Source organism: Syngnathus acus, chromosome 8, assembly GCF_901709675.1.
Source record: "Syngnathus acus chromosome 8, fSynAcu1.2, whole genome shotgun sequence".
Lineage (NCBI taxonomy): Eukaryota > Metazoa > Chordata > Actinopteri > Syngnathiformes > Syngnathidae > Syngnathus > Syngnathus acus.
This window is the reverse complement of record NC_051093.1, coordinates 10,462,620-10,472,598: the sequence shown is the minus strand read 5'-3', so window position 1 is coordinate 10,472,598 and position 9,979 is coordinate 10,462,620. Positions and strand designations below refer to the sequence as shown.

At 53.0% G+C, this 9,979-nt stretch overlaps 2 protein-coding genes across 6 annotated transcripts; both read right to left on the bottom strand.

Annotated features, from left to right (window-relative positions):
* Positions 1 to 423: 423 nt before the first annotated feature.
* dhx58 (DEXH (Asp-Glu-X-His) box polypeptide 58) lies at positions 424 to 4,467 on the bottom strand. Of its 4 annotated transcripts, none has more exons than XM_037256393.1 (12): positions 3,834 to 4,467; positions 3,556 to 3,755; positions 3,203 to 3,407; positions 2,941 to 3,131; positions 2,768 to 2,881; positions 2,548 to 2,680; positions 2,205 to 2,384; positions 1,890 to 2,128; positions 1,478 to 1,789; positions 1,167 to 1,357; positions 982 to 1,081; positions 575 to 760 (listed from the first exon to the last, which is right to left on the bottom strand). In XM_037256393.1, the coding sequence occupies exons 2-12, from the start codon at positions 3,730 to 3,732 to the stop codon at positions 575 to 577; spliced, it is 2,028 nt and encodes a 675-aa protein (XP_037112288.1). In that variant the 5' UTR covers positions 3,733 to 3,755; positions 3,834 to 4,467. The 4 variants fall into 4 exon arrangements, with proteins under 4 accessions (XP_037112287.1, XP_037112288.1, XP_037112289.1 ...); XM_037256394.1 differs by having other exon boundaries at positions 3,556 to 3,742; XM_037256392.1 differs by having other exon boundaries at positions 424 to 760; positions 3,556 to 4,467.
* A 144-nt stretch (positions 4,468 to 4,611) lies between these two features.
* On the bottom strand, positions 4,612 to 9,705 carry kat2a (K(lysine) acetyltransferase 2A). 2 transcript variants are annotated; one of them, XM_037256390.1, is made up of 17 exons: positions 9,394 to 9,705; positions 9,012 to 9,135; positions 8,376 to 8,521; positions 8,210 to 8,299; positions 7,757 to 8,130; positions 7,428 to 7,534; positions 7,071 to 7,181; positions 6,865 to 7,001; positions 6,587 to 6,795; positions 6,371 to 6,497; positions 6,196 to 6,306; positions 5,951 to 6,094; positions 5,749 to 5,863; positions 5,606 to 5,642; positions 5,377 to 5,440; positions 5,215 to 5,299; positions 4,612 to 5,097 (listed from the first exon to the last, which is right to left on the bottom strand). In XM_037256390.1, exons 1-17 carry the CDS (start codon positions 9,628 to 9,630, stop codon positions 4,904 to 4,906), a joined length of 2,412 nt encoding a protein of 803 aa, XP_037112285.1. In that variant the 5' UTR covers positions 9,631 to 9,705; the 3' UTR covers positions 4,612 to 4,903. The 2 variants fall into 2 exon arrangements, with proteins under 2 accessions (XP_037112285.1, XP_037112286.1); XM_037256391.1 differs by lacking the exons at positions 9,012 to 9,135; positions 9,394 to 9,705 and adding an exon at positions 8,691 to 8,897 and having other exon boundaries at positions 8,376 to 8,615.
* Positions 9,706 to 9,979: the final 274 nt, after the last annotated feature.

Below are 9,979 nucleotides of genomic sequence, written 5' to 3'. Positions count from 1 at the left end.
CGCGCGCGCGCGCGCACCCGTGGAGGGACGTCCAATTGCAATCAGCGTGCTCTGCATGTGCAAAAGGAAATAATCAGCGTTGATTAGAGACGCTGAGTCGGATCACAGTCAATCATCAGTTTCCGCCTCCTTCCCAACAAGTCAGGCTTGGTAGCATGTATTTTTGTCTTTGTCCAAAAAAATGTCTTGATTGATTATGGATTGATCAATTAGTCGTGGTTTCTTCAGCGACTTGTGTTAAATGTTTCGCCAGCCAGCCTGCCGGGCTACGCATGAGCACATTAGTGATGTGATTGGGGAACTCACATCATTTCAAAGCTATTGTTTTGATATTTTAGGTGCACGTTTGCTTGCTCGTGTGAAAAATGAAGCCGACACAACGCTGCCCTCTAGTGGTGCCTGAAGACATCACGTGCCTCAAAAGTCATTAAGGTAAGAAAAAACGGTTACATTTAATCACGCCAACAGATTTTAAAAATACATTCAAATTGAACATTTCATTCAATGTGGTTTTGTTTGGAAAAAGGGACGGCAACATATTGTTGTGAAAATGAGCTTAGCATTAGCTCGTTTGTCAGTCCAGAAGGTGAGCGGCGTGGCGACGGCAGTACTCGCTGAAGGTGAAGTGCTCCACGGCGAACGGGACGTCCTTCCACTTCTTGACCGTGGTCCTGTCGCTGGGCGTCTCCAGGACAAAGTGCTTGATGGCCAAGTTGGGAAGCAGCGCCAGCTTGTGGTACTTAAGCTCGTAGCCCCACCGCTGCAACGCAATGCATGGTGGGACACTCGCGACGCAACAATGGGGTTTTTTTTCCCCATCTGGGAACGACCCGATTAATTGTTTGTCCAGAAACTACGGTGGTAGTAAGCTTCTAGTCTTGATCCTCTGCACAGAGCGCCTGACCATTATTGCGACATGTACGCTACAAGGGTATATCTGCGCGATTGCTAGTGAAAAGTCAAGGCAAAGTTTACCGGTACCTTGTTGCAATTGCCGTTGTTGCACGTGATGATGCAGCCTGGCTCCCAGTCCTCAAACGTCTTGTCCAGACAGACCGGAGGGCCCGGGTTGTAGCGACTCCTGAGACCGTAGACTGGTGGGTCAAACATCGCTCGCTCGCTCGCTCGCTCGCTCGCTCGGTCGGTCGGTGTTTGCCGCAGCTGACCTGAATTGCGGGTTGACGTTGACGTAATGCGTTTTGTCCAGCAACTGGATGTCGCTTCCTCGTGCCACAGCCGTCAAGCAGTTGGCGCACAGCAGCTGGACTTGGGCGGCCGAGTAGCCGCCGCCGTTCTTCTCCTCCTCCTCCTCCGTACGCATCTCTGCCACCCGAGCGAGCTGCTGGAGCTGGGCGATCTGGAGCGGGTTTGGTTGCCAGTCTGAGCGCTACTGTTCTTGGTTTTTGTCAAATCATTTCAAGATACGTGATAGAACGACAGAAAATAGGGTTCTCTTTGGCCTGGCTGGCTCACTCACCTTGGCCCTGAACTCTGGCGGGCTCATCTGGTGAATGGTGCCGACGGCGGCGGCGGTGAGGCCCTCCAGGTAAGTGTTGAGGTGCTCGCGTCGCTCCTCGGGCCCGCCGCGCTGGGCCACCAGCGAGTAGTGGCTGTCTTGGGCGCGGGCGCGACCGCGCGCCTGCTGCTGGGCGATCTCGTTGGTCAGCAGGCCGTAGCGCACCACCAGGTTGCACTCGGCGATGTCCAGGCCTTCTTCGGCCACGCTGGTGGCGATCAGGAGGTTGACGGAGCCCAGGCGGAAGTTGCGGATGGTTTCGTTGCGATCGTGCTGCAGGAAAAGTGACAGTTGATCTGAGCGAGTCGAGAGATACCGTCGTGCGCTCGGCTCAATTGTTTTGGTTATCTGCGACGCTAGCTAGCCGGCTCACCTGCGTCATGCCGGCGCCGCCGGTTACGGTGGCGGGCTTAATGCCGGCCGAGCGCACTTTGTCTTTGGCGAGCGCCCATCGGTGTAGTGCCTGCGTGCTCCGGCGGGTCTTGCTGAAGATGATTCCTCTGGACTCGGCGTTGGGAGAAAAGTGCCTCAGCAGGACGCTCTCCAGCTGCTCCATTTTGGGATTTGTGTAACGCGTGTCGCGAGCCATGGTCAGCAGCCCGGCTTGGTTCTCTGCGGGCCGCCGAGGAACCCATGTTGGAATTGCGGCCCCCATAAAATGTCCACTTTTTCAAAGATAAGCAGCCACCTTGGAAAAGATTGACCAGAAAGCGGTCGATGTCATCCATGATTGTGGTCTCTGTGTAGAAGTCCTGGAGAGAAGTCAGCGCGTCCTCCATCAGCAGCGTGTCGTGGATCAGCAGCGCGTCGTTGTACTGCCGCAGATGGATGGCGCATTGTTGCAGTCGCCTGTCGCGCTCCTTCACGCCTGCAATGCATCAGCTCGAGTGCAATCACAATCAAATCTGGATTCGCAAATTGCAATGGGATGACATTGGAGTTGCAAGTGTATTTTCCTTGCATTTACATTCGACTTGGTGTGGAAGTTCAACAAAAAGTTGGAACATTTCTTCCAGGTAAGCTCAAATGACCTCTCTTCTGCAGTGCGACCACATCGCTCTCGTACTCCTGCGTGCCAAACTCTCTGAGGGTGACGTCCTCGGGAGGCTCCATGAAAGCGTGGATAGCTTGCATCATCCACTTCACGTGAGCACCAAATGGATCCTACACACGCAGTCAGTCCACTTAGATGCTTGGAACAAAATAGTGGCGTGCGTGCGGGCGGGCGGGCGTGCGTGCGGGCGTGCGTACCTCCTGTCTTTTGTCCACTATATCAAAGGTTTGAAGAGGCCTGGCTATTTTGACGTTGAGCTCGTCAATGCAGTTTTTGGCGCAAACGATGGCGCAGTCCAAGTTGGCGCACATCTGATACACACGTGATCATGGTAAATCCACGGCATCCAAATGTACGTAAGCGTTTGTACCTGCAGGACATGCTGCACGGCCGTCTCCGGACTTTTGGCTCCTCCCGATCCCAGCGACGCCGTGAGGCCGAGGACCTGCGGCAGCCGTCCGTCGCCGCTCATCTTCTTCTCCAGGTAGAGCCTCATGATCTTGTTATACACCGTCTTCTTGACAGTGCGGTGACACTCGTCCACCACGAGCAGGGTGATGTCTGCGCGCGTGCACGGCAACATCACCCGCTGTTCGCTCGCTCGCTCACTTGGGGTTCTCGCATCAACCTACCCGAGAGCTCCACGTGTTTGTCTTCCTCATCGCTGTCCAGGGCATTCAGGAGGATCTGCGCTGTGCACACGAGAAGGTCGCGGTCACGCAGCACGGCGCCCAGGAAATCCTTTTGGTGGCTGTCGCTGCTCACTGCTGTCACTTTGTAGGCGCGCCCCAAGAATGGGTGGAACTCCTTGCTATAGTGCTGCTCAACCAGGTGCACCTGGAAGAGTCGAAGCAACACTGACAACCGGAGTGGGCTGAGTCCGTTTTGATCATTTGGTGATGACAAGCGGTTAACAAAATGCATGGATGGATGGATGGATGGCAAAAGGAATGTATTTCAAATGAATACATTTGATGAGCCTTACCGTATTGACCAGGACCACCACCTTGGCCCCAGGCGTCCTTTCCAAGTGCTTGTGGGCCACGTAGACGGCGGCTCGCGTCTTGCCCGCTCCCGTTGGCAGCCACACGATGATGTTCTCCCCCTGCAGAGCCCTTTGGACCACCTCCTCCTGGTACCCGTGAAGAATCACATCTGCCATCCCGGAACGTCTGGAACAGGTGGCTAAAAGGAACTTGACTTCAACTAACTTGTGTTCAGAGAGCCGAATGTCAAGGACCCAGCCGGCTCGGCGAAACTCACCAAAGCGATCAGCTGACTTGCAGGAAAACGAAAGTAAACCCGAGTACTCGGAGCGGGGCGGGCGGGGCTCCGTCGGAACGACACGATTGCAATACGTAGTTATTAGAATACAGTTATGACACGCTGTAGCTAGCGTGCCAGACGGCTTCCAAATAGTGCTGCGGCCAAACCTTTAGCAAAAAGATGGAGAAGAAAGTAGGAATGTTGTTGACAAGTCGCATGCAAATGGGCGCAGACGCATTGGCGTGCTTGCTCCTCCTCCTCCTCGCGTGGGAAGATGAAACTCAAGGACATGACGACACGAAACCCAAATGTTAGGAGGCAGTCGAGAGGACGTCAAGTGAGCTAGCTTGCTACACTTGACGACTAAAGATGACTTAGCACAAAAATTCTTTATTGTCATTAACAGTACTATAGTGACAGCAAATGGCAGGCATTTCAACATTGGGACCCAGCAGGTATGCGCAGGCATGCGCGCGCGCCCGCGCTTGGCTAAATAGCTTGTCTGTCCTTGTTCTGCCACAACGTCATGGAAACGCAACACTTGACGGTGCAAGTAAAAAACCTTTTTTTTTCTGGATGTATATGAAGGCAGCGAATTCTTCCATCGCACCCAATGAATGCACTTTTTTTGAAGACAGAAGTACAGCAAATGTCTATGTTTTAACCTCAGATCTAGATGTAACCGCTTTTTAAGCACAAAGGAGCTCAAATGCCTTCATTCACGATGGCGAACGAGACCTAAAACGTTCATCGGAACACCTGTTTGCTTTCGTGCTCTTTTTTTAAATACATTTCTTATGTACAACAAAATGATAAGCGCAGTAGGGAGGCTTCAAGTGTGTCAGTAACCAAAGGCAGCGCGGCGGCGGCTTTCAAGTCCCCGAGGTCCAGTTTTTGGCGACATGTGGAATGACGTTTGACTCTTTTTTTTTTTTTAAATAAAGTGGGTTTCTGGTGTAGAACTTTGGTACTGCGTTTTGCCGCATTGGAGTCCTGCGCAAAAAAGTAAAAAAAACAAAAACAAACCCAGCAGCAGCAGCAGCAGCAACAACAACAAAAAAACATGTTCATTTTTCGATGAGGCCACCGTCTTTGAGCTTGAAGTAGAAGAACTTTTCGAGCGTGTTGGCCGACTTGCAATACTCGCTGTCGGGCGGGTTGTACTCGCGGCAGTTGGTGATGATGCGCTGCAGGTCGGCGATGAACAGCTTCTTGGTCACGTAGTAGCGATTCTTCAGGCGCTCCGTCATGGTCTTCAGGTCTGCGCAGATCATAGAAAAAGCAACAAAAGAAAGAATGTAGGTGAATACTTACTTTCAAATAAGCCCGGGTGATAGATACTATTTGGAAAGATGACACGGAATGAGCGGCGGCATACCGATGGGAAAGCGGATGATCTCGTAGTAATCGGGCGCTTCGGACTTCTTGACGGGTTCCATGAAGGGCCACGCGTCAGGGTGAGTCTAAAAATGTCACAAATGTTTGCGTGCAGCCAAAAGCGGTGAAAGCTGGCTACTCCAAGTATGCTTACGGTAGCTACCTTTATTTGGGCCAGTAGGTTCTTGAGCATATTGTACAATACATCGGGGTCCTTCACTTCTTTCCTATTAACAAAAGCAAGTCATAACATGTGGATTTGAAATCAAGGATTTCCTACTTGACTGCAATGTCCATTTTGCACTAACAAAGGGTGAGTTCGTTGGAACAAAGTCCAATTGCGTTCCATATTACAGATTGGAAACACATGCGCTCAACTCATTGCCACTTACACTTTCTCCTTGACGCTTGGCTTCCAGCCTGTTTCTCCTTGGGGACAATAAAGAAAACAACTTGAGCACACTTTGGCTAATATTGCGGCGCTGCGGAGACGCCGGACGGATGGCCGGACGGACGGACGGCCGGCGACGCTCACGTATGCCGGGAATGCTCTCCACGGGGATCTGTCGCACGCCCTCCTTGAAGCAGGTGAGGCCCGGGTAGACCTTCCTGATCTGACTCTGCTTCCTCTCGATCAGCTTCTTGATGATCTGACGGGGGAGGGGAGGGAAGGCAGTTGGAGGGGTGACGCTACGTAACCGTTAGCGACTGCGCGCGCGTCCAATGAGACGGCTAACCTCTTTCTGCCTCTTGATGATGTGCGACAGCTCCGTATAGGGGATCCTGGGGTTCAGCTCACACTCCATCAGCGTGGCTCCCTCGTAATCTTTAATGTAGCCCAGGTAGCGGCTCTTGGGCACTTTGATGTCTTTGGAGAATCCCTGCCAGAACCAGGTCCGATTTGATGGAAAGGAACCAAAACAAACAAGTCGAGTGGAGAGAGAGAGAGAGCGAGCGAGCGAGCGAGCGAGCGAGAGCTCACCTGCTTTTTGAAGTAGCCAATTGCGTACTCGTCGGCGTAGGTGAGGAAGTAGAGGATGTTGTGCTTGATGTGGTACTCCTTCAGGTGGTTCATCAAGTGTGTGCCGTAGCCCTGACCGAGGGAGAGCACATTTGAGTCGGAGTCTTGTTCAGATAAAGCCGCCGGCCTCGCGTACCTTCACTTGCTCGTTGGAGGTGACGGCGCAGAAGACAATCTCTGTGAAGCCCTGGGTGGGAAACATCCTAAAACAGATGCCCCCGATGACGCGGCCGTCTTTGATCAGGGCTAAAGTCTTGTGCTTCCTTTTGGTTGAAAAAAAGAAAAACAAAGGTAAACTTGTGAGGAGCGCTCGCCAGTGGCGGACCAGACCAGACCAGGGGAGGGATCTTACGGGTCAAAGACGAGGCGCGTGATGTACTCTTTGGGCATGCGAGGTAACTGGTGCGAGAAGACATTCTGCAGGCCCACCAGCCACATCAGGATCTTCTTGTTGGACTTTTGGGACAGCGAGTTGCCGATCACGTGGAACTCAATGATGCCGCGACGCTCCTCCAGACGGGCTGTCTCGTCACGGGCCGCGTTGGGCGTCAGCAGGTTGGTCTGCAAATGGAAACGTGTCCCGTGGCTTCTGTTCCGACACTAGCCGTGATCAAATGGAAATATCACCACCTCGGGGCCCAACATGGCGGCGGGGTCGGTGATGGTCATCATGACCTCGTTGACCAGCTCCATTGGAATGTCGCCCATCACCCGGATGCGCTTTGCGTCCTCCAGCGTCAGCGCCTCGGGGAGTTTACGCTTCTCGCCTGAAAAGAGGAAGAGCGGGTCATTTCGAGGATTTTGGGCAGCACCCCACGCAAATCCCAGACGCTAACCTGGAATGAGCTCGGAACCCGACGCATCCAGAGACGAACCGGCGGCGCTCAGAGCCTTGGAGAGGGCGGACGAGCAGGACGCCGCCGCCGCCACCGCCGCCGGACTGATCACTGCACGACCACGCTCGCATTTTTAGATATTATGCTATCGATCCATCTTTAATGTTTTAATGACACACGTGAGAAGTAAACATGGAAAATGTCGTCCGTCGGCCCGCCCTCCCTCCCTCCCTCCCTCCCTCCCTTCCTTCCTTCCTTCCTTCCTTCCTTCCTTCCTTCCTTCCTTCCTTCCTTCCTTCCTTCCTTCCTTCCTTCCTTCCTCCCTCCCTCCCTCCCTCCCTCCCTCCCTCCTCTCACCCGTCTGATGTCCCAGCTGCGTCCCGTCGGCGGCAGGCACGGTGAAGTCGGCCTCCCAGATGGGAGAATTTTCCCCGTAGATTTCCTCCTCCAGCATAGAGAGAAACCTGTCCGCAACGGATGCAATTCCTTTAGCAAAGTGTGCAAAATAGTTCCGGAGGCCAATATTTTCAAGTTGAAGGAGAAGATTGGCAGAGTAGTCAGCATTGCCACATTGCAAATGGAGCCACGTTCAGTCCATTTGAAGTGAATTGATCCGTTTGACGCACGCTTGAACTCGGACGACTCCTTTTACGGTCAGCCGTAAAAGTCGCTCGGGCGAGGCTTACTTGGGAAAGTGCGTCAAGATGAGCGTGCGCTTCTCAGGCAGCAGCTTGTCCTTTTCCACGCGGAACTTCTCCAGGAGCTGGCGCCGCGTGACGGTGAAGATGGACTTGAGCAGGCTGCGCCCGAAGACGTGCGTGGTCTCGTAGCGCGGCAGGCTGTCGTTGCTCTGCGGCACGTGGCAGTAGCACAGCCAGCGCGTGTAGTCCACCTTGTAGGCCGTGCCGTCGTCCTTCTGCGTGCGCTGCCGGTACTGCGTGGGCGTCTCCAGCTTCCAGTAGTTGAGGCACAGCAGGAACATCTTGGACAGCTCGAACATGGTCTGGCGCTCCTTGGGCGCCAGGTGGCTGAATTTGTACTGCACAAAGTTCAACACGCCCTTCGGAGAGGAGGAACGTTGCAAAAATGTCTGTCATTTTTGCTTTTTGTCTTAATTGGAAATGACGTTCGCCATTCACCTGCTCGATGTTGGGTTTTTCAAAGGGCGGACTGCCCAGTGATCCTTCCACCACTGGCTGGCTCATCTGCAGGATGGATTTCCTCAGCAGCTACCAAAGAGAGACCGTGTTATGACACGCTTTGTGTGGACATGGCTTGAATGTGTGCGTGCGTGCGTGCGCTCACCTTGAACAGGTAGAAGTAGACCTGCTTGGTGTCCGTGTCCTCCTCCTTGTGCACGGACATGAACAGGTTCTCCACATCCACCACCATTCCGAGCAGCCTGTTGATCTCGTCCTCGGACACGTTCTCCAGGTGAGACACGTGATCGGCTGCAAGACGCAAAACCACGAGGCGTCGGAATGAACCTTGATGTATTCATCTTGAAGAGAATGTGGAGTCCGAACTTTTTGAAATGTTCACTTTCTCCCCACGGCTACCACGTTTGGGCTAATTGACGTAATAACACGCTAAGTTCCTCCACCAATGTGACTTGGACACTTGTTTGTCTTTGCCTTATCAGTGACGCCGCTACAAAACGATGCTACACTTGAACATTTAGTTTCACGTATCATTCGGACAGACTTGAGGCCGCTTGGGCGGTGAACTTCACTTGTTGCCAAGTGGTGATTTTGCAACGCTGCTCCGATGACAATTGGCAAGGCAATGTTTACAAACACTGTCAAACCCAAACGCTCAAGTCTGTTCGAATGACACCTGAAAGACAATAGGGGGGAATGAAGTTGATAGTGACTTTTGGGACACCCCACCCGACCCCACCCCGTCCGTGCGTCCGTATTCTGCGAGTCGGTAGGTACCGACCCAGAGCATGTCCACAACTGCGGCACGGCTCGCTCAGGCTGGCGGCATGTTGCTGCAGGTCGACACGGGGTGCCGTGGGAGGTTTCGGGTTCTTCCATCCGTTGCATTTGCATGTGTCACTGGCCTGAACACGAACACACATAGCAGTGAATAGAAAGAACGCCATGTGGATGGAATACGTACATCGACGTTGTTGTGGTTTGGTGCCTTGAAGCTAGCTAACCTTCATTAGGCAGCTAAGTAGCGAGCGACGCGGGAAAGTTAACATTCGCTCTTGTAGCTATGTGTTTACGACCTCTCACAAATAGAATAAATGCAGTCATTCCAGCGGAGCGCTTTGTTTTGAACTTGAGCCGGCCATGCTAATTGGCGAGCTAACTACCTTGCAGGCGGAGAAAACCCCAAGTTTCTCGAGCTTCTTCGCCCGTGGAAAGGCTCGAACTTGGGCTTTCTTCTGGCTGGCGCGTTGCTGCTGGCTCAGCCCAGGCCTGGCCGGGTCACTGTTCCCTGAACCGGAGCCAGTCGCGACGGCGGCGGCGGCGCCAGACCCAGTCGACCCTGCAGCCGACTGGGCTTGGAGAAGCCGGGGTTGCAGGCCCTGCACCGCCGGGTCCGACATTTCAAACGCTTTCCTCTTCTACTTCTTCGCTTTCCGGTGAGCTCGTGTGCTGCGTTTGGGTACGGTAGGACATTTGACAAACAGCTGGCTGCGAAAAGGACGAAACAGTATTAGGATTGACTGACTATTCACTGTGAATCTCCCCTCTCTTAAAAGAAAAGAACAAACAAACAAACAAACAAACAAACAAAATGTAGTCGTCAAGACTGATCATTAAACTTGATGTCACTCGAATTCCTTCAACGGTGACCAATAAGCGTGTCCCATCAAAAATGCAATGTTATTGACATACTGAAGTGAGAGAGATTTGAAATGAGACGTCAGAGTACAAAATGTCATTTAGCACAAT

Excerpts from the sequence above, each read along its gene's own strand:
- kat2a (XM_037256390.1), bottom strand. The coding sequence starts at position 9,630 with ATGTCGGACCCGGCGGTGCAGGGCCTGCAACCCCGGCTTCTCCAAGCC. Across the intron at positions 6,095-6,195 it reads TTGGCTACTTCAAAAAGCAG|GGATTCTCCAAAGACATCAA; the intron begins GTGAGCTCTCGC and ends TGGTTCTGGCAG. Across the intron at positions 5,643-5,748 it reads GGAGAGCATTCCCGGCATAC|GAGAAACAGGCTGGAAGCCA; the intron begins GTGAGCGTCGCC and ends ATTGTCCCCAAG.
- dhx58 (XM_037256392.1), bottom strand. The coding sequence starts at position 3,732 with ATGGCAGATGTGATTCTTCACGGGTACCAGGAGGAGGTGGTCCAAAGG. Across the intron at positions 3,132-3,202 it reads CAAACACGTGGAGCTCTCGG|ACATCACCCTGCTCGTGGTG; the intron begins GTAGGTTGATGC and ends GCACGCGCGCAG. Across the intron at positions 1,082-1,166 it reads AACGTCAACCCGCAATTCAG|GAGTCGCTACAACCCGGGCC; the intron begins GTCAGCTGCGGC and ends CTACGGTCTCAG.